This window comes from Labeo rohita, chromosome 2, assembly GCF_022985175.1.
Source record: "Labeo rohita strain BAU-BD-2019 chromosome 2, IGBB_LRoh.1.0, whole genome shotgun sequence".
In the NCBI taxonomy this organism is placed as follows: domain Eukaryota; kingdom Metazoa; phylum Chordata; class Actinopteri; order Cypriniformes; family Cyprinidae; genus Labeo; species Labeo rohita.
This window is the reverse complement of record NC_066870.1, coordinates 3,217,290-3,241,694: the sequence shown is the minus strand read 5'-3', so window position 1 is coordinate 3,241,694 and position 24,405 is coordinate 3,217,290. Positions and strand designations below refer to the sequence as shown.

Below are 24,405 nucleotides of genomic sequence, written 5' to 3'. Positions count from 1 at the left end.
AAATCTTCGAACTTCGCAAAGAGATCACCAAGAAAAAGCACACAAAGCCATTTGCCCAATAGTCTCTGCTGACCCATCCTGACCCATACTCTCAGGGTCTCTGGTCTCTATTCCTGCCAAAAAAAAAAAAAAAAAAAAAAGATGGGATGCTTGCATTCTTTTAATTTAGCTAAGAGGTCATGAAGTGACACTTATCTGCATTTGGTTATATGTCTTTACGTGATATGAATTAACAGTGCAGACTTAAACTTTGTATGCAACAAATTTCACATAAGCTTGAGTTTTTTGTTTCCTGCATTCACGTGCATATGAATGGAAGGTTTGTTTGGGATGAGCAATTGGTTTAAACAATTGTGATGTTCTATTCCAAAAATTGTGAATTGTTCTATTCCAAAAATCTGATATATATGTTTTACAATCTGACATCATATCTTTGGGGGTAAGCTGAATATTGGATAATATCCAATGCATTAGCAATAAAGCGCATGAGCATGAATCACATGATATCTGTCTGACTGATCCACTATGAGAAGTAAGAACGGTTCATCTTGACTTCACTTATTTCACTCCTCCCTGACTGTTGCCGCCTACTCTTGTCTACTGTCAAGGCGAGGCATTTGACATATCAGATGAGCCTAAGGGAAGGAAAGTTTAGTGTAACCGCCCCTTAAAGGAACAGTTTACCTAAAAATTAAAAAAAATCCTGTCATTATTTACTCACCCTCCACTTGTTCCAAACTTTTGAGTGTCTTTCTTCTGCTGAATACAAAAGAATATATGTTGAAGAATATAACAGTTAATGTTAGCCATTGACTTCTACAGCATGGACAAAAAGTGCAATGAAAGTCAATAGCAACCATGAACTGTTTGGTTACCAAAATTCTTCAAAATATCTTCTTTTGTGCTCAGTAGAAGAAAGAAAGAAACTCAAACAAGTTTGGAACAAGTGGAGGGTGAGTAAATGATTACAGAATTTTCATTTTTAGGTAAGCTATTCCTTTAAGACACACACTACCAGCAAAGGTTAACAAAGTTTCAGTCCACACTTCAACCACACACTCTATATCAATTTCAATAATATTTCTCAGGTAATAAAGACATTTAATAAATGTTGCTTATACCACCTTTAGGTTTGACTTGCAGGTTTAAACCTGAATCAAGCTTTCATGCTTGGATGGTTCTGCGTTATCCAGACATATGTTTATACAGTAACTGTTGTGCAGAAGATAACTTCCAGGTATTGCAGGGATGGGTCACAAAGGTGAGCCAACACCTCGCTCGTTCTTTCCCACTGCTTCTCTACGATTCGGGCGTGGCTGCTCAAATACCCCCATGTCTACACCTGCTGTGTTACCACTTGTTGTGTTTATGCGTAAGCCTTTTTCGTGACAACACATTACTCACACTTTATTCTGACACACCCTAAGAAGCTAATTCTCCAGCTTTTCTAAACTCCCTGGCAAGAGAACACAGAACACTGGCATTTTTGATAGGTTTTGATTTGATTGATTTATTTATTATTTTACTAGAGAAGTATCTGACAATCATGGCAAATTGTAGAGTAAAGAAAAAAAATGCAAATTCTTTCCAAGGGAGAGCGAGTTTGGGAGGAACTTGAAAGGGTCAAAGTACAGAATACAGCTAGACGATGAAACATCTGTCTGCTTTCAGAGCATTCAGTGATTTGGTTTCTCACTTAGTCATCAAATTTTCACACATTCACACACTAGATACTAACTCATCAGATACTACAACAGATGACGCACACCTAATGATTTCATCAACCAACAAAGACTAACCCATTTTCACTCTTACGCAATCACAAAAGACAGTAAAATCCTTAAATGAATACTGCTATACTGTCACTATAGGATATACAAACATCAAAGATCAGAAGAGTTATACACCACGGTTTTATCTGCCTTATATAACATTATTACTTTTTTTTTTTTTTACCACTGTCTGGAAAGATTCCACAACTGCAGAGGAAAAGATCTACATATAATCTCCACAAAAACATGACCTGAGACTTTTTACTACTTTTTTCAACTCTGAATAGTTGACCTTATGGGGTAAGTGGTCTTAATGGGAACCTGTCATTAAATACTACATTATATTTAACAGCTTTTTTACCTAAATGTAAACTGTTATTAGTTACACAAAACAATTAACGAAAATGGTAAAGATTAACAGATATCGTAATTAATCGCCTGCATAAAAGTACACCCAACCTGACAACAAAGATCAGTCTTAATCAGATCATAAATCTGTCTTGTTAGCATTGACTTAGTGTCATGTTGGTTTTATTGTGTTCACTGTTTTGCCCAAGAGCCACTATATATATATATATATATATATATATATGTGATGATATTGGAATTAAAATTCTGACTCAGAACCCACAAAGATATTCTGAAGTATTTGATTAATTTCTGTGATTTTTATGCCTTTATTTGTACAGGACAATGTAGAGTAGACAGGACAGCATTGGGTGAAGAGAGCCGGAGATTCGAACTCGGGTTGCAGTGAGCGCAATTGCGCTATATGTTACCGCACTAACCGCGAGGGAATTGGCGCCGACTTCTTTGATGAACTTGACAAAACCACAACATAAAATAAGCATTAGTTAATATTAATAAGAATCTCCCTGTGTAACAAATAGCAGCTGTTTTCTCTATACTGTATTAGTCTTTTTTTTTAAAGAGATCATTTAAAACAACTAAAACTGTAAAATACTTCAATAAAAAGCATATCACATGACTGTGTTTATGACTCATGGCTCGGATCAAAGGTTGAAGACTTTAATAAAAGGGTGTGACCAGCATCTCTTTTCTGCCATAACAGGAGAACGTTCACACGTTCAGTGTGTAAACAAAAGCAGAGATGATGTCAAGGTTACAGAAAATAACAAAACTGAGCAATGCTAATAGCTGAGTAAAGCATCTAAGTAAACCCAGTCTCTCTGAGGACTAAATGAAATGAACAAACCAGCAAGAAAATAATAGGCTTCCTTATTTGACAACAAATAAGATCCTACTGGATTCTCTTTCTTTCTCTTTCTCTTTCTCTTTCACTTTATCTAGATCATAATTGATTCTGAGAGGTTTCAGAATTGATTTCAGAATCCCTTAGAATTTTTGGCTAAGGATTTAAAAAAGTATTGCTATTTTTGTTTTCATGTCAGGTGTCTTTTGATCAGTGAATAAAGCATATTGAATGTGAATACAAGTTAAAACATGTTCTCCGAGCAAACCTTAAGCATGTGTTTTACTCTTGGGATAAAAGGAGTCCAGCTGTTCAGCCACTACCTTCAAATCCCAGGTTCGTTGGCTTTAATCGTTTTCTCTCTTCTGGAAACACAATTACAATGAAGACAATTCCTGTAACACTACTGGTCACCACAAGATGGCATGGCTAATCAAATAATGCTTGCCCGTAAATATTAGAAGTAAAATATTCAAAAAATTGTATAATTGCATACCTATATAAAACACAACCAGCTGTGTATAGCCTACACTCTCTCTCTCAAAAAAAAAGAAAAGGTACAAAAGCTGTCAGTGTGGTGGTACCTTTTCCAAAGGTACAATTTTGTACCTTAATTACCCCTCAAGGGTGCATATTAGTACGTAAATGCCACGTATTAGTACCTAAAGTGCACATATTAGCACCTAAATTGTACATATTAGTACCGTTTAAAATGTCATACCGCCCCAATGACAGCTTTTTTATATATATATATATATATATATATATATATATTATTATGTTTAAAACAGCTGAGTAGACTTTTTTCAGGTTTCTCTGATGAATATAAAGTTCAGAAGAACAGCATTTATTTGAAATATAAATATTTTGTAACATTATAAAAGTCTTTATCATCACTTCTGATGAATTTAAAGCATCCTTGCTAAATAAAAAAAAATATATATATATACTGACTCCAAGCTTTTGAATGGTATAGTGTATAATGTTAAAAAGCTTTTTATTTCAGATAAATGCAGATTTTTGGATCTTTCTATCCACCAAAGAATCCTAAAAAAAATGTTTTAAATATTGATAATATTATTATTATTTTTTTTTTTTTTTTTTTTTTTAAAGTTTCTTTAACAGCAATCAGCATATTAGAATAATTTCTAAAGGATCATGTGACACTGGAGTAATGATGCTGACAATTCAGCTTTGATCACAGGAATAAATTACATTTTAAAATATATTCAAAATGAAAGCAATTATTTTAAATAGTACAAATATTTCACAATATCACAGCTTTTGCTGTAGGGTTTGGATAAAATAAATGCAGACTTCTGAGCTTACTGTGTATATAAAATTCATAAGTTAAATACAGCATAACATATAACACAATTTTCGTTTTTATCACAACACTTGCTAAGGAATTGCCATTTATTGTCTGCCAGTTTGGCCCGATAGATGGCAGCAGTTACTGCAAAATAGAAAGATTTTTATTCATTTAATAATTTTAGAAAACGATTATTAAAGAGCATAACTACTTAAATCTTTAAAATATACAGTTTTTTTTTTTTTTTAAACAAGTAGACCTGATGAGGTTCTGAAGTTCTGAACACACTGTGACTGGAATCAATGCCATCCAATGAATGTGTTGAAGGGGGACGTTCGGTCGAAGTTCCGCCCTCAGGACTGCTCGTTCGGTCCATATCATCACCGGAGAGCCTATTGAGTGTATGCGAATTGAAATAACTAGGTTATTTGTGTCGGACAGAGAGATTCCTCAGCTCTTGAGTGGATTATGACGCATGTCTGAGTGTAATGTCACCCGCGGCGGGTCTGTGGGGCTGCGTGTACCGGGACAGGTGTGTTACCTGTGGCTGTGAATGGTGGAAATGGGCACGGAGCAGCAACATGCCGATGAAACGAATCGCTCTCTTTGATCGCTGCTGTTGTTTTCCGACCAGAAGCGTGTTTGGATAGCGGAGCGGTCGGGCTAAGCCGGCGACTTTTGTCTATTGATTAATCGCGAACACTTTGTGACGCCTTTTAAGCGGGTGAAGACACGCAAACCACTCCCTGAGCACTGGACGTAAAGCTCTCTTTTTTGACTGTGTATCCAGTGCAAACGGGGACTGTGTGGTTCTGACGCATTACCGAGCCGGGCTGCAGTCTGTGCGAGACGGTGATGGCCGTGTCTCAGCTGGACATCGAGCCTCATCCACCGGAGAACGGCTTCGTCACCCCCGAAACGAATAAATCGCCCGATGTACTCTCGCAGATCGACGGCCGCGTTTTACCTAGCGTGGGCGGATTTGGGAGGTTTCAGAAACAGCTGATCGTTTTAACATGGATCCCGGCCATTTTCATTGGCTTCAGCCAATTTTCGGACAGTTTTCTCCTGGCTGAGCCTCAGCAGTGCGCTCAAGTGCAGCCGAACAACAGCCAGCATTCGCCCAACGCCACGACCCCGGCGTTTAGCGGCGTCAATAATGGAAGCAACGCCACTAATGCGTCATCACAATGCATGTGTATGCCGTCAGGATGTGAACTGGAAATTGGACTAAAGGAAAATGTTGTCACCAAGGTAAGAGTGTGTGTTCAACTCGTCCGCAACAGCGGCAATGTTCTTCTTGCACGCGCAGTTTAGGCAAGCACGCATGGCATTAACGCAGTTAAATTTCACACACTTTTTTTTTTTTCATGAGAGCTCCCGCATGAATGCATGTGTAAAGGTGAGTTTGTTTACAAAGCATCTAGGGGCCTGCATCACAGTGCAAGGGAACAACTCTCCATACGCATAGGGAAAGAATGGCATTGCTGACTGAGACGAATATGAGTCATCTGCATCAACAGCTGACAAGGTGCCAGCCATCACGGGGTGTCATGTCACTGGGTTCCCTCATGCTGACCAGATGACATAACTACGCTTTAAAAAAAACAACAGCACCCATTTAACCATCTGCGTCCTGCCCTTTGGCCTCTATTAGCCTGTCGGTGCATTGTGCAATAGTGAATATGGGTCAACAAACTCTGAGGATTACACAGTAATTCTGAGCAGCCTACAGAGATGGGAGAAAGCCACCGCAGGCCTTTTGAGTTTATCATATTAGTGTCACATTATGTCCTTCCCTGCTAATCTGGTAAGTGGAGGCAGATTCCCTATTAGTAACAGTTACAGTCAAGGAGCCGGTAGGTAGTCTTCATCAGAAGTGCTGTACGACTCAAATCTTCACCTTATTTTCTAGATGCTCAAATTATGTGCAAGCAGTGAGGCAGGTTGTTTTATTACATATTTGGCTTGTACAGCATTTGTAAATATAATGAGGGAAAAAGACCCACAGACCTATAAGCAGGGCACATACCCTGGCATAACAGTGAATCAGCAAACTTGTACGAAAGCATCAATTTACCCATGTCTTTGCTGTTCTCTCTGAAAGGAAATCCTATAACTGTGTTGGCATGCCTTTCCAGCATTCAAAAGAGAGCCATCATTTTTATTTATTTATATATTGAAACTATGGTCTGTATGATCCATATTTTATATGCATAAAAACAATAACAACAACAAAGGTTTATTTAATATCACCTTTCATATTAAGTAAGGCATAATATACACCCTGCCTTTTTTAGGGTTTGTGTCAGGGTACTGATTACCTTGTTTCTACGTTTATCCTGTTTTTTACACATCTGCTTGCTACATACGTAAATAATTGGATGTGGAATATGAATTCAAGCTGACATTTTATTAGATCGCTTGTAATAAACCAAATGAGCACTGTTGAGGGGCTCCAGGAACAGCGCTGAGAACCTTTGCAGGTCATGCAGACGTCACTGCCTTTTACATTCTGAAGTCTGAAGTCTTGTGTAAATAATGACTGTTTAATCCTTTAAGTCAAAGTCATACAGGTGGGCACACCAATAAATGCTACCACAAATTTGCAGCCATTCAAAATTCTCATGCATACCAATGCTGCCGTTATTTGATCACAAAAATACAGTAACATTTTTTTTATTACAATTTAAAATATCTATTTCTTTTTGAATATATTATTTCTGTGACGAAAAGCTGAATTTTTAGCATCATTATGCCAGTCTTCAGTGTCACATGATCTTTCAGAAATTATTCTGATCAAATATGCTGATTTGGTGGTATTATAACATTTATGATTATTATCAATGTTGAAAACAGTTGTGCTGCTTAATATTTTTTTGGAAACCGTGAAACAGTTACAAAAGGCAGCAAAGTTCATTCATTTTAAGTAATGTTGTTTTAATTCAGTTTTGTACCTTTTTTTTTTTTTTTTTTTTTTTTTTTTGGTAATAATATAAATAGTTTCACTGTACTGTTGATCAGTTTAATGGATCCTTGCTGAAAGTAAAAAAAAAAAAAAAATTTGCTGACCCCAAACTTTTGATGGGTGGTGTAAAATGTGACCCTGGACCACAAAACCAGTCATAAGTAACACTGGTATATTTGTAGCAATGCCCAACAATACATTTTTTGGGTCAATATTATACATTTTTCTGTTATGCTAAAATCATTAGGATATTACGTAAAGATCATGTTCCATGAAGATATTTTGTAAATTTCGTACTGTAAATATATCGTGACTTAATTTTTGATTAGTAATATGCATTGCTAAGAACTTCATTTGGACAACTTCTCAATATTTTATTTACTTATTTATTTATTTTCAGATAGTTGTATCTCTTTGAAATATTTTCCTATCCTTTCCATAATCAAAGCTTATTTATGCAGCTTTCAGGTGATGTATAAATCTCAGTTTCAAAAAACTGACCCTTATGACTTGTAATTTCACTGTAACCAGATACGTTCTTTGGTAACTTCATGTAGATACACATTTTAGATAACACGTTTTGTGACAGGTCAATGTCTTTATTCTCCACAACCGTTTTTTTTTTTTTGTTAGTAGATGAAGAGTTTATTTCAGGTTGGAAATTCTGACATAGTCTTTGGTGGAAAAGGCATCTGTGAACTCCTGAAATGAATTAGTACCTTACAGATTCTTGGTCATATTGTGTTGCGCCATTGTGGCACCAGGTCTCGTTTTATGGTCAGCTAAAACAACCAGAGACAGAATCCAGTCTATCACCTTGAGGCCAACCTTTCCAGGCCACTCTGCTATGAGTGCACACTTGGGAAGCTGAAATTCTTCCTGAAAGCTCTTTAGCTAACATGATTTCTTTCAACTGAGGTTCATCCTGCTAAACAATTCTGAAAAGTTTGGTTAAATATGTTATTTGCATCTTTCTGGCTCTCATTGCATTTAAAAATAACTACAAGTAGTGCAACAAATAAATAATATATTTGACACCTGTAGACACTAGTTTTGTTTGTCATTTCAATTCAAATTTTTCTTAATATTCTAAGCTAACATAAATCTCGTACATTTGCTCAAAGCAGTCTTCACTGTATTTGTACCCTCGCTGCTCCTTACAAAGTCCTCAGCCAGGCTGCCAAAGCTTCCTTCAAAACTTGAGATGTTTTCTCCAGTGTGATCTTTAGGAAAGTGAGCTCTTTCTGGCGTCTACTTAATAAAATGCTGCATGCTGCACCCCGTGTGCAGATCCGTTGTTCAGATTGACCACAAATGTGTGATTGTCGTAATGTTTCACCTGCTTTAGCTCTAATTCAACACATGCTTTGCATTTCTCATGCACTTCTCTTGGTGAAAGATTCATGTGTGATGGCTCTTGGTATTTTTTGTCAAGACTTTGTATCAGTCTTTGGAAGCCGACTGCAGTGCTGTCAGCATGTTTTTGCATAAATGATAGGTGATCGCTTCAGTTATTTCCTTGAGCCGTTTTGAGCTCTTGTCATAAGGAGTGACACGTGTAAATGCCAGAATGATCAATATTTGTTCAGCTAGGTTAGGTTCGGTTGGCTTTGAGATGTGCATTTGTTTGTTTTTTGAGGGAGTTGGTTGTCATACAATGATCATGCACATACGTGCCATTTTGTTGGAAAAAATCATTTGACAGGTCTTGCAAATTATCCAAATCATACCCAAAATCATAGTGATCCTATCCTCTTTTCGGATCCCAATTTGCTTTGTACATTTGTACAGTTGCTTTTGGCAACAATTTATTATTGTGCCCTGCATTCATATTTTCTGTTCTAATAGTTGCACATTTTGTACAGCTTAAACAGAAAGGTCAAATCTTGTGTGGGGTTAGTGCAGTTAGATGCAAATTGGTAAAAATTTGATGTATTTAAACTCTCTAAACTGGTTTGGTTTAGTTATCAGCACCAAAGTTCATAGTACGATCATGCAAAGTTAAAAAGGGCTGCCTGAATCCATGCAACAGTTTATCCCACCAAATTCATCTCTAAAGCACAGAGCAAGATGTCTCACAATCGTGTCTCATTGGGTCAAAGAGATAGATTAATAATAAAATAACTCTAGAAGGGTTTTACCATGTGGACTGTTAATATGCTAAAGTACAGCAAGCTATCAGCAAACTCAGCAACTCTGTGTGCATTTGCACCATAATTAAATGCACAACATTAAAACTCTCAGTCGACCTCACAGTCAATTCTGGAACGTCCCTAACAAGAAGCAGGACTTCTGGGGCAGTTTGCTCCATTCCAATTTTGGCCTGTTTGGTCACATTTTCAAATGTCGCACTGGGTGAAAAGAAGCTGATAGCAATTATAATGCATGATAATGACCCGAAACAAGCAAACAAATCTCCAAAGGAATATCTCAGAATCAAGAAATGGTTGAAGTTGCAAGTTAAGGAAGTCGGAAAAGTCCCTGGAAAATAATCCTTGTTCTTCTTCTCTGAGCTCCTCAGACAGCCTCTGAAAGTTATTTTCCGTCGGGAGAGCCCTTTCAGATTTTGAGGACTATTCTAATTGCATCGGAGGCCCCACAGGCTTTTATTTTAATAAGATGTGGTAAAATGAATAGGAGATTATCATCGCTGGGACATGCAGAGCTGCAGAACTGTGCACATTTGGCTCTGATGTTGTATTCTGATGACGAGGTCAGGATCAGGCCTGAAGGGTTCTGATTCAATAACAAAACTGTAAATAGGATAAAACTGGGCTCATGAACCAATCATCTTGATGAATAGCACTGCTAGGCATTTTGATGAAGCTGATTCATCTTGTTATGAACCATTTATCAGTGTAGGTTAAACATACTGTAGGTGCTGCAGCTGATCTACTGTACCTGAAGTTTTCATTTACTGAAATTAATAATGAATTGAGTGATTCAAGCCATTCATAACTCACATAGGCCTGTAAATCATTGTGTAATCAAGAATGTAATATGGAATTTTATTAGGAGCACAGATGCTGTCAGTGTTGCCAAAACCTAATTTCTTATTAGATTAGCAGCTGTTTGTTTAAATTACTCCTACAATGTAAAACAACAACAAAAACACAACTTGTTGAGTCAACTTAAAATAATTTGTTACCCTGCTGCCTAAAAATGTTAAGTTCAGTCAACTTAAATAAGTTTAGTCAACTTGAAATTATAAGTTGTACTAAGTGACAATTTAGATGTTTGCGTCAGTTTGATATTTGACTAAGCTAAAAATGTGGATTGTTAAACTTAAAAGCTGGGTTTGTTACCCAGCTGCCTTAAAATTTTTAAGTTGAATCAACTCAAAAATCTAAGTTATCACTTAGATAACTTAGATATTTACAGGCAGTATTTACAGGCTTCTTTCACTAATTTGATTACTAGTTGCTGAACTGATGCAGACTGATAAACACACAGTGCTGAAGCGGATTGATTGGTCTGGAAGGTTTATGTAAGGTTAAACATGAGGCAGGCGATTTTCTGCCCCTATGCCTTTCAATTTAACACACTCGAATCAGCTGTTCGAAGGCTTCAGGACTTCTCCTAGAAACCTTCAGGCAGGTTAGAGCTGAACCCTTCAGGACGGTGGACCTCCAGGAACACAACTGGACACTTCTGGTCTAGACTGTGTGTCCTGGTCTTTAAGATGTTTTAAAGGAGAAGTTCACTATGAGAACAAAAATTACAGAAAATGTACTCACCCCATTGTGATCCAAGATGTTCATGCCTTTCTTTTTTTCAATTGTAAAGAAATTGTTTTTTGAGGAAAACATTTCAGGATTTCTCTCCATATAGTGGACTTCAGTGGTGCCTGTGAGTTTGAACGTCCAAAATGCAGTTTAAATACAGATCTAAAAGATCTCAACCGAGCAAGAAACGATCGGTCATTTAAAAAAAAAAAAAATGCGTACTCTGTGTAATTCAGGTCAATACAATTAGGGTATGTTGAAAAACTCTCATCTCATTTTCTCCAACAAACTTCAAAATCATCCTACATCGCTGTTTTACTTTTTTATTATTATTATTTTTCTTTTTGTAAAGGGGTTGCACGTTCACTTTGTAAACACTGGGTCAGTACTGCAGTGATGTAGGATGATTTCGAAATTAGAAGAGAAAATGTGATGGGAGTTTTTCAACCTACCCTAACTGTATTGAACCAGATTACACAGAGTACACATGCACATGACACAGCTAGACAAGATGAGCACTTGAGGTTAAAAAGTATAAAAAAATTTCTTTGTTGTTGTTTTTTTTTTTTTTAAGAAAATGACTGATCATTTCGCTAGATAAGACACTTATTCCTTGGCTGGGATCGTTTAGAGCCCTTTGAAGCTGCATTGAAACTGCATTTAGGACATTCAAACTCACAGACACCATTAAAGTCCACTATATGGAGATAATTCCTGAAATATTTTTCTCAAAAAACAATTTCTTTACGACTGAAGAAAGAATGATAATGGGATGAGTATATTATCTGTAAATTTTTGTTCTGGAAGTGAACTTCTCCTTTAAGGTGCATGCACAGATTTAGTTAATCTGAAAAGTGCTAAAGGAATTATTATTAAATAATTCATGCATGTCCATATTCAGCAGCCCTAATCCTTAAAATAAAGTGTGACCAAATGTGTATATTCTGGATTTTTATTAAAACAGTTTATTATTTTTAAAAACATTTTTTGCAAAGGTTTTGTAAACCAAGATTTTTTCATCACTAACTGGAATGGGTGGATGGATGAAAAAATTAATGGATATAGATCGATAGATCCATACTCATAGTTCTTGTAGTCTATATTAAGCCTAAAATCTTACTCCAGAATTGCTGAAATATTAAAAATACTCATTTAAAACAGCTGGTCAAATTAGATTTTCACGTTTTTTGAAGAAAATATAAATAGTGCTTGCCCATGCAAATCTACAGTGTTATTGGGTGGATGTGAGAGGAATAATGGTGAAATTGGGTTTATGGCATAATCACTGATCTATAATGAAGTATTGGACTGCTGATAAGGTCATACTGCACCAGCATACTGGTAATCTCACAAACACTACCGTCTAGAAATTCAACATTACCCATGCAAAATTATTATTTTTGTAGCTGAAATCTGCCAATAGAATATAGTACTATTAATATAATATTATTATTATTATTATTATTGTAGAATAATACCACCGTTTTCAGTTCGTTTCAATTCTGATAGCTTGACACATCAGTATGTTTTTTTTTTTTTTTTTTTTGGTTGGTTGGTTTGGGGGTTTTTTGCATCTAATTAACAACAAAATACTCCTGTAAACCTCTGTACATTGGAAAAGGCATTATTATTATTATGTCTGCTTATCATGTCTTTTGAGAGAGGTATTGTTTTTCTGATTTTTACACAAGATAGGATGGGTTTCATTCATAGTGGATGCCAGAGGACGCTCTCGTGCAGAAAATCCACATATGCGTCAAAGAGATAACAGTTAAAGTAAAATAAGTTGAAGTTAAAATAAGTCATAATGTTCTCTTTTGTTGGATAAGTTTAGAAAGGCTTATCATTGCATTTCATTAGAAGGAAAGATGCTCTGCAAGTGTTGCTTTTTCAAATATAAACGGGGAGGCGTTTCCTCATCTCAGTCACAGGCACACACACAGCAAATTTCGAGAGAAATAAAACAAGGACATTATTTAAATGCAGAACTGAAGACACGCAATTCACAAGCACGTATTGAACCTTGGATGGCATACCGAACCGTTCAATATTATATTGAGTATTGTGACATCCCTAGTATAGAATGATTTTATTGGCATTGCACATTGCAAATTTATAATGACATTTGTTGTGCAGCTACTAAAAGTTATACATTAATTTACACATACCCATGCACACTTTTAAACTTTTCCTTGTTCCCATGTTGTATGGGGATTAGGACAGTAATGAAGGAATGGTGATAATGGGACACTGTTTTATAGTTTTCAGTTCAGTGTTTTCAAGTCATGCGGCTTTTTAGGCCCTGCAGCATTTCCGAGATAGCAAAGACAAAAGATGACGATAGGGGAGAGTCGAATCCTTCAGAATGCTGCTGGTTCCACGGAACTTCATGCATACGGTATCGACTCACATTTTTCTTTGTGTATTGTTCGTCATCATAGATTTTCGGATGTATTATAAAAACGCAAATTGCAAACTGAGCGTGTAATGATCCAGCTGTCAATGCTAGATCACCATTGTAACATGACACAGATAGAGTGGGTTTTTTATTTATTTGTTTGAGCTAGTGATGGACATGGAAATGTGAGCTTTAGTTTTCTGCAGACACATTTGCACACACATCCACCCACACACATTGTATTTACCCAGCTGTCGGCCTGAAGTTGTTCAGGTCAACTCACTGTTTCTTTATCAGCTGGCGTGACTTGATCTTTTAGACGGAAACATGAGGCGCTTATTCACAATTTTTCATTCAGACTTATGAGCTGGACTCAAATGACCTTAAATTAGTGTTTGACAGAATAAGTAGTGAAAGCATATTGCGGAAGCAGAATTATCAAACCTACACCCAAATTATTTGGGATTTTACTCATTCCTACTGACAGCAGAGAGTAGTGCAGGTGTGACATCAGAACCTGTAAAACTAATTCACCACTCGTTCTTTCCAAATGGGGTTTTTCAACTCATGAGTAAAATGAAGCCTATGGTAAACAACTTGAAGACATTTGGTTCGACAGTGTAAATGTTCAGCAATGTTCCCTCAGGATATTCTCATTTAGAAATGTTAACAGCTATTGTAATAATTGCTTAAGATGTTAATGATTTCTTTGATTTTATTAGATTTTAAATGTTTTATGAACAGATTCAGCTCATGTTGTCTATAAAGATTTATTTGCACATTTACAATAATTCATCTCACTAAATGCAATGTAGGGTTTCTCATTGCACTATTGTACTGTGGCGTAGTAACACGTCGTTACAAGCAAAAGACAATGGGCCCTTTTTGCTTGCTTTCTTGTTTCACCAGCAAATACAATTCACCCTTCACACAGTCTCTCTCTCTCTCTCTCTCTTCCTTTCTCTTTTGCTCATTGCTCTTTCTTTCTCTTGCTCTCTTGAAGACAGAGTTATGCATAACAAGGGCACACATTCCCAGTCCCACATGCAGTGCACTGTCCAAGTGCCTCAATGATCCCCTTATCTTTGTCTTCAAACAATACAGCAAATAAAACCTGATTTTCTTGTTGTCTTTATATGTTTTATAAAGAATTTTTGAGTAACCGTGTGGTTGTCAGAACATTGCTACTGTATGCAGTTATGTACAGTGAGCATGTTTACATTTTCCATTTTTCCAGTTTGCATGCAAACCAATAACCGTGTTCACAGAGACATGTTCACAAGACGTTTTTAAAAGTTAGGTTATTTCCCAGTGGTGATGTCAAAGCATGAGCATCCATGCAAGTATTCTATTTATTATGTGAATTGTGAGGTTAAGTAAAGCTTTAAATACTCAAGAGAAGATGTGTAATGCATTGTCATCTTATTACATAACATAATCTGTTAAAGAACATGCATATAAACACATTGATTGTCAGGGTGTTGTTAAGTGGTTGCAAGGCTATTCTGGGTGGCATCAGAGATGCTATTTAAAACAGTTTCCCGTAACTCTCTCATACTCGCAGGTTCTGAAACAAGGAATTGATCACAAGTCTAATCTAATGACATTAAAGTCGCCATGAAATCAAAATTGACATTTCTTTTTTTTTTATGAAATATTGCAATATTTATTATAAATGATTTTTTTTTTTTTTTTTTTTACTTTATAATCTTTAATCAAAACAACTTCCTCTCCCTCATGAGAATTAACCATGGTTTCATTACAAATAAAACTAAAAAACAAGGTTATGGAAGTGAAATCATGGTAACCACAAATTCATTCACTAAGCATAGTTTAACTATGGTATTTGTATTAAAATTACCAGTGTCTATAAAGAAGTGTGTACTTGTGGTCATAACATAATAGTTGTCTTCCTTTTCTTCTTCTTTAGAACATTTAGTGTTTCAAGTCAGAAGTTGCAATGTTAAAACAGCAACATCATCGTCAGTGTTATGCTAGCAACGTCACAGCAGAGATTGTCTTACTATCGTGAGATGAGAGGATCTGTATTACTTAAAATTGGATTAAGAGTAACAGTCTTGGATTCATTTAGTACTCTAAATGTACCTATTAGGGGTTTAAAAAAAAGGTGCAAACATGTCCTTTTAAGGGTACACTCTTAAAAATAAAGGTTCTTCTTGATGCCATAGAAGAACCTTTTTTGTCTGAATGGTTCCATGAAGAACCTTTAACATCTGAAGAACCTTTCTGTTTCACAAAAGGTTCTTTGTGGCAAAATAAGGTCCTTATTATTAAGAAAGAGATGAATCTTTAAAGAACCTTTAACTGAATGGTTCTTCGTGGAACCAAAAATGGTTCTTCTATGGCATCGCTGTGAAGAACCATTTTAAGCACTTTTATTTTTAAGAATGTAATGCTCCAGCGACAAGCTGTTGTACCCTAAAAGGTACAGTTTTAAACCCCTATTTTTCTGTGTAAGGCTGATAGGCTGTTGCTTTATTAACAAACGTGAGCTGTTTCCTCAAAAACCCCTGTTTATTCAGTGCAGTAAAATGTCTCCTCCATTGACAGCCATTCCAAAAAAATAAAAAAATAATGGCCTCTTGTCTCCTCATTGTTAGCATTAGCCATTACACTTTTTTGGCTAAAGGTTGCAGGCTTGCCTTCCACTAGCTTTGGTCATAGATTTAAGACATGCTAGCATAAGGTTAACATGTTTGCAATAGCATGTTAGCAATGTGTTTTAATTAATGTTAGAACATGGTAAATCATGTTAGCAATTTGTTATTACATGGTAACAATGTGGTTAATCTTTGTAGCAACTCATTCTAACAACACTGGTACATGTTAAAAGATGCTAGCAATGTGTTAAACCAAAGACTCTAGGTATACAAAGATAGTCAACTCCTATTAATCCTATGAGTGGGAGAAACTGCAACGTGCAATATGGCGGAACAGTCCTGCCTTCTGAATAAAACAGCCAATTGCTGATCTATAAAGTCATTGTGTCACTGCAGTTAGAAGCTCCAGTTTCCATAGAAACCTGAGACTCGCGCTTATGACTGCACATGCGCATTGGATTTGAGGATTTCCCTATTCATTTAGATAGGACTTCATTCATTTAATTCATTTAGATATGGCTGCTGAGTGAACCGATTTTCCTTGGAAGAGAGTTTGGTTAAACCTTGCTAGAAACATGCTAGTAATGTGTTAAATCACGCTAGCAGCATGTTAAACATGCTAGCAATTTGGCAAAATATGTTAGCAATGTTCCAAATCATGCTAGAAACATGTTAGCAACACAATGACTCATTAGCAATTGGCTAAAACATGTTAGGAGCATTTCTCTGACTTCTCTGAGTAAAATCATCTTTTCAGTGTTATTTTAAACCTTCAGACTTGTCATCAAACTTTATTTATCTAGTTATAAAAGAAATCTGATACATGAAACTGAAAAACTTTGTGACTAATAGCTTTCTGACTTCCTTTCCCTCTAAACAAAAATTTAAAAGGAGGAATTTTGTTGTGAGTATCGGGGCCTTTCTGAAGTCTCTAAAGTCCCTACAGCCAGTCCTCAATTAACTCAGTGTTTTCTTTCAGTCCATCTCTACCTCTTCCTATTATTTTATATGCTTCCATTTATTGGCTTCTTCAGTGTGCTCTTCCCAGCGTAACATCAGGTCCAGCACGACCACATCACTGTTTTAAAGACGGAGCCATTTGGCCTGTGTTTCATCTCTTAGATAAAATGGAAATGCTATGAAGTGTGTGACGTTATTTGAAAGCTTGTACTTATAATGTGGTCCTGTGTGGTAGGGTGATGTAGGGTCATAATCTGGGGTTTCAGATTTCGGCACCACACTGGTCCATTACACCAGATGATCCCAGACAGTCTCAGCCACTGGCACCACAGACTTTGAGGGAATTGAAGCTCTTCCTGAACAGCTAAATAGTGTGTGAAGATCAGACGCTTCCGTTCAGAGCACGGCATCCTTGCGGTTCAGTTCACAGCAAAGTTATGCTAAAGTTCATAATCAAGGATTAATCTATGTTATGTGTGCAATGTATGAATGGTTGGAAAACGTCATGTTTTTGCTTTATGTAACATTCACATAATGCCACACATTCTTCTTAGAGTTTCACACCCAATTAATGACATTATTTTGACATTTGTCGTGTATGTCAAAATAAACAAATAAGATGACATTTATTTAATTAGCCAATTATTTTCTGGAGACAAAGCTCCAGAAATATATATAATGACCAACACAAAATTAAAACACACACACACACACACACACACAATCAAAGGTCTTACTTAAGGCATGAAGGTGTAATCGTATTATATTATGTTATATTATAATCCAGTTCCATTTTTAAAGTAAGTTAACGTCATTAGTTGTTATGCTTACAATTAAAAATACTTCTAAAGCATTTATTAACCATTGTTGGTGTTGATTCCAACTTTTACTACTTATTAAAATCAAAAGTTGTATCTATTAATGTTATTTAATGGACCTGAGCTACCATGAACTAACAGTGAACAGCTGTAATTTTATTTATTTATATATTTTTTATTTATTTATTTATTTATTTATACATTAACTAATGATAGCAAAGATTAATAAATATTGTAAAAAAAAAAAAAAAAGTATTCCTCATTGTTAGTTAATGCATTTAATAATGGGACCTTATATTATATTACGTTATATTATATACACATTTGAATGTTTAAAATCATATGAGATCTTTTTACAGCATTAAAATATAAAAATGTACAGGTAAAATATAAAAAACAATAATGTGATAGGCTTACAACATAAGTGATAAAATACACTAATCATTAATTGCAATTATTTGTATAACAATTAAATCATCAGCAGTTATTGGACATACAAATGATCAGAAACAGTTATTAAAAAACAATATTGATCAATCTGTAAAATTAGTTATGGCTATATGTGAATTCTCAGTAGTCTTCAAGTAGTCCATAATATTTTTATAAGAGTTATCTTAATTTATTACCACAGTGGTTATCATGCACAGCCTTTAGCATCATATTTCTGGTTCATATGTGATCAGAATCCACAACGGATTGCAAACGTTGTCAGAAACCATTTGTTTGTGTTTGAAAGTATTTTGTGCTGACAAAACGGTTTTGAATGTCTTAAATGTTGATGTTAGCTGCTAGAAGGGTATTAAAAAATGGGAAATGGCCATCGGTTGAATTGACCACTTCTACAGTCTAGAATGGTGGATTTTGTTCTCCGCATCCTGCTCTTAGTCTCATAATATAATCGTGAGTCGCTCACTTTCATTACACACACACACACACACACACGCATATGTTCTCTGTCATGCATGTGTGTGTCTCACTTCCTCTGCTTTCATTCTCATTTTGTTCTTTCCTTTGAACTATAAAGTAATAAATAGTGTTGGAGCGAGGGCTGTGTCTCTCACTGCTGGTCTGTTGCTAGGCAGAAACTATGCGGCAGTCTCTGTCTCCCTGCCTTTAATTTTCTCCCTGGCACTGTTTCTCTTCTGCATGCCTTCCCTTTCCTCATTCACACAACTGTGTGTAGGAAACCCTCAGAGAGCATGGCTCTACGAGCATGCAAACCTTCATATACTTACATTATAATATCATAAGGTCATCTCACCCAATCGATCTCAGACTTGTTCAAGGTCACTGTAATAAGCGTTTATGAACTCATGTCTCTCTCTGGCGCCAGTTCTCAAATACAACTTTGAAGAGGTAGCCAGTTTTGTAAGGTAATGTTTGTTTTGTAATGTAAAACAGCCCTTATTACTTCCCTTTAGTTTACCATGACAGGTAGTTTACACCAAAATGTCATAGTGACTGCAGTTGTGTGTATATTTACTACTGCAAAACCATAATCAGGGCTTTCCACGAATAGGGTACAAAATAGAGTTTGAAAACTTTTATAGTTTCCTTATTTTCCAATAAACACTAGTGCACATAAGTGCACATAATAGGCTGTAGCAGGTCCTCAAAATGTCTTATAAGGCCTTAAAGGGACCGTTCACCCAGAAATGAAAATTTTGTCATCATTTATTCACCCTTGACTTGTTCCAAACCTCTGAGTTTCTTTCTTTTGTTAAATACAAAAGAAGATATTTTTGAAGAATGTTGGTAACCAAACAGTTGACGGTAGCCATTGACTTTCAGTGTAATTTTTTTTTCCATACTATAAATAAGCAGTATCACACGAGTAGGCATTAGATATGGCTGTATGTCGGCACGGCTGTGATTCGGCCGTAGGTAATCAGAGTGCTGATGTACAGCCATATCTGACGTCTACAAGTGTGATATTGCGTTTATACAAAAACAAGTGTGTAAAAACGTAAGAACCAACAACGGAGTGTCTTTAAAAAAACCCTTTTGTGCAGAACTACTTCCTTCTGCCACTGATTCAAAACAAAGTTTGTCAGTTGAACAGCTGAGCCCAAGCCTTTGTTACTAATTTGGAAACGTCACTTTAGAACTAGTAATGAAAGAACATTGAGTTGCTTCATTGAAAGCTTATTGTCTTACTGTACTAAAAGCTCACAGTATTATGTGGTTTTAAAAGCTTGAAGTTTGAAGGTTTTCAGTTTGAAGTAGTTTGAAGTCTAAAGTAGTTTTAAAGATTAGAAATAGATAGATAGCATGTTGTTAGCCTGTTACTAACATGATTAACATGTAACTAGCATGTTATAATGATTAGCAATTTACTAGCATGTTGCTAGCATGTTTCTAGCATGATTATCAAGGTACTAACATTTTATTAGCATGCTGCTAGCATGATTAGCATGTTACTAGCATGTTGCTAGCATGAATTTGTTATGATTACCAGGTTGGGGCTAGAAGGGATACAGCTCTGACCGAAAGCTAACAATGAAATGAATTGTTCTACCTATTAGATTTTGTGTTTTATTAACGTCTACACCTACCGCAACCTTAAATTTAGCCATTACTATAATACAAACAAAGTATTATTGTTGTACAGTGTGACATAAATAATCTTAGATTGATGTGCGCATGCCCAGTAGCCAGAGCGGTATCCCTTCTAGCCTTTACCTGATTACCATGTTAGTAGCGTGTTGCTAGCATGTTGTTAGAATGATTCTAGCATGATTAGCATGTTACTACCATGATTAGCGTGTCACTAGGATGTTACCATGTTTCTAACATGCAGCTAGCATGATTAACATGTTACTAGCATGTTGTTAGCATGATTATAACATAGTTAGCAAGTTATTAGCATGTTTCTAGCGTGATTAGCATGTTACTAGCATGTTACCATAAATGTAAAAAGTTACTAGTATGTTGTTAGCATGATTATCATGTTACTAGCATGTTTGAACATGATTTGCCAGTTACCAGCACATTGATAGCATGATTAGCATGTTGTTTGCATGTTTTTAGCATGATTATCAAGTAGAAGGGAAGCTTGATTGAGTCTCAAAGGATTCTGAAAGTTTTGTCAGTTGGAGTTTGAATAGTGTTGGCTCATTTGAACATTTCGTCAATGTAAGTCTGTGGGATTTTTTTCCCGTTTTAATCGTCATTTTTAGGAAAACTGTAAGTCGAGTTTGTAGAGTTAAAGCTATAGGAGGATGCAGAATTCCCTTGGATGCTGCAACAGTTGTGATATGACGTCATGCTCTGCAGTGTCTTTTTAAAAAGTTAAATTCAACACGACAAATAATATTACATCTAAAATGTAAAAACGTACAATCTACACTTTCCCGCAGTGCTGCAGTTTAAATTTATGTTCTTTTCATTTAGCTATGAGGTCATGCTGTGACGTATCAGTCTGCCGTTAGTCACATGGTGTCACGTGATGCGAATTCACAGGTCAGAGTTCACCAAGCTTGAACTTTGGAGTGCAGCAAAATGCGAAATCTTTTCACACGGTCTTGCATTTTTAGTCTGACGCATTCGCATGCGTATGAATGGAGTCAATGGAACGAAAAGTCTAGTGTGACCGCGGCTTAAGAAGTTGTTGAAATAGCATTTCAGTAAGTTTATTTCAGTAAATTTCAGCATAAACCACAACAGTAACAGCCATCATAAAAGTTGCTAGGCAGATCAGTCAAACATACAAAGGCAGCACTCTTAGAATTTTAATTTAATTCGGTTTCATGAGTGCAGAACGGCTGCTGATGATCCGGAGCTCTTATGACCATTGACGCAAATTTTCAAATAGACGTTATCTTTATTAACAAACTGGATATTTGAGCTATAAACAAGTACATTCTCGCCTGAAAACCTCTTAAAACTACATTCCATGACACAGTAATATTTATAAAATAATACTGGATTTGGGCGTCGCCATGACACTCGCTGTAAGAAATACCACAAGCAGAGTGATACGATTACAAACTGTGAAACTGCTGTTGGAGTTCTATTGGACTCTAATATCACACTCCTATCAGCCAATCAGATTCGAGAACCAGACAGAACTGTTGTATAAAAGTTAACAACTACTGTAACCTGTTTGATTACTGGAGGGTGTGTAAATGATGACAGAATTTCCATTTTTGGGTGAACTGTCCCTTTAAATATCTTATAATCACTTATTAAGAATTGTGTGGTACCATTTAAGTCATTTTTAAACTTCAAAAGACCAATAATAATTAATAGTAGCCTATAATTAATAGCAGCGTTGAATGTTCAAAGTCAAAACTCGTTTATTTTGCCGTTCTGTAGTCTCACGGTTTCAGAGGAGTTTGACATTAATGAATACTGTTGATTTATGTTTTTGAATGATCTGGGAGTAGTAAAGCATACACATTTCAAAATAAAAGTCCCTGTGTATTTCTGGCTTGTTTATAATTAAAGGTCCTGCATAGTGCATGAAATCTTTTTCTTTTTTCTGGTTATTTTTTGTTACACAATAAACTGTATCTGGCATTTATATCAACAAGAATTTTGTAGCTTCTGGGCCAGTCTGTCAATATATAGATTTTGCAGTGATTTTTGCAGTTTCTTTAAACATTATTATGGAATCAGCAGAATCCAGTATTGGTTGGCCTCTGATATTGACATATTAGACCATAAACCAATTTCAAAACTTATTTTGTTGTTCAGCAGTATTAAGTCAAGTAATATTAAGTACTAATTTAACTTGTTGAATGTGTGCTGCAGCCTTTAATTAAGTAGGATACATGATTTATTTTGCGCTTTTTTTTTTTTTTTTTTTTTTTTTTTTTTTTTTTTTTAAGATTTGTAAGTCTTAAATTCAATATAATAAGACTGCTGATACCCTGTGAAGGTTGTAATAGAAAAAGTCAGGTTTTACTGCAGTAAGTATGGCATCCTGGTAGAAATTACCATGGAAACTTTTACTTTTTTAAATCTTTAAATCAAAGACATTAATTCACACAGTGTTTTTAAATTAGATCTAGATCAGCATGCAGTACATAAATATTTTTTTTTTCGCTTTCAGCCACTACAAAATATTTCTAAATTATAAGCTGAAACATGCTCATGTTAGCAGTGTGTTTGAATGTCATTTCCAGAGGAGGTTTTTTTTAGCATATACTAAAAGGTTTTATTAAATACACTTGATTGACTTGGCTGATTAAACGATTGTAAAAAAAAAAAACAAAACAAAACATCTAATTGCCTGTTCTCCTGTACGACTGGTTAATGTTTGTCAGTGAGGTCGGCAGCTGACATTGATCTGAGAGCGTGAGTGATACTGAAGCATGTGACGGGTGCGGCTCAATCATGACACAATAGAGGAAACCAGATTCTGTGCTAGTTTCAGTCTGTGTCTGTATTCAGCAGGGGAAACCCAGGAAACCTTAGAGCTCATTTAGAAACCCTGATTAGTGCACAATATAACACTATTCAACTAGTGGATTGTATTTTGTTCCTTTAGAAAATCTGATGTAAGTTCATTGCATCTAAGTTTTGTCTGTTCTGCTCTGGAAGTGTTTGTTCAGCATAAAAAAATTACATAACAGTGCTCTGATAGCACATTTTTACAGCTTAAAATTGCAAAAAGTGCAGATTTTGCCGGGTTTGACCTATAGAGTTTTGATAGCCAGTGGTTTTTTAGATAGAAAAGGGGAAATGCTCTAAAGCGTGATATATTTATTTTATTTTTTATTTTTTATTTTTTATTTTTTTTAAACTGCTTTATAAGCATTTATGTGAGCACTTCATTTGATTTATAAATCATTTTTAGAAATATCATATTCAAATGAGTGTCAAGTATGATCAAAATTTTCATCTTTTTGACCATATGAATAACAACATCTGCATCAAATTTGGGCCTCTGAATAAAAGTTGTGTTTGTTTTTCCTCTTTGAATGCATGTTCCATATTCTCAGTATGTGGGCAACAAACTCCTGAAATGTGATTACAAAACATAAAACACATGCAGATTTTCATAGATTTTGTTCAACTGTTCCTTAAAAGCAATACAGCAAAAAAAAAAAAAAAAAGAAAGAAAAACTCTTTGGAAAAAAAAAAAAAAAAACTTGTTAGTACCTAAAGTGCAGCTTTTTTTTTTTTTTTTTTTTGAGAGTGCACCTACAACACCCTAGCATCATAACAAATTTCACACCTACCCTAAACCTACCCACTTCTGAACAATATGAAACACCTAACAGGCAAATAAAAGTACAGTCACAGGTATTGATTGCAAAAACTGACCATATAAAGCAGTATACAAGTATTACAAACAAGTAATATGAGAAGAACAGAGTAAATCATAAGGTTTTATTCGCTGAAAATGATCTTGCTTCTACACGCATCACATTCAAAAAGATACTCCCAAACTTGTTTAGCGTGACGCAGTCGGTCACGAGACACACAAGAGCCAATGGCATTTCACAACCAATGCTGACATTGACAAAAATTATAGCGCTCAAAAAAAGAAACAAGAAATCCTTGTACTGCAGGTGCATACAGGCAAAATAGTACTTGTAATCAAACAGAAAAATGGCTAAACATGCATTGCAGGTTAGCAGAAAAAAGTCTAGCAGAACATTTATTTAA

At 35.6% G+C, this 24,405-nt stretch overlaps 1 protein-coding gene across 2 annotated transcripts in view; it reads left to right on the top strand.

The window, feature by feature from the left end:
• Positions 1-4,640: 4,640 nt before the first annotated feature.
• Positions 4,641-24,405, top strand: part of slc22a23 (solute carrier family 22 member 23) — a 57,728-nt gene continuing 37,963 nt past the window's right edge. For both annotated transcript variants that reach the window (XR_007829570.1, XM_051133684.1), the window contains exon 1: positions 4,641-5,551. Coding sequence is in view for 1 of the 2 variants with exons in the window: in XM_051133684.1 (XP_050989641.1) it covers positions 5,153-5,551 (399 nt within the window). In the remaining variant the exon portion in view is untranslated. The remainder of the gene's footprint in view (positions 5,552-24,405) is intronic.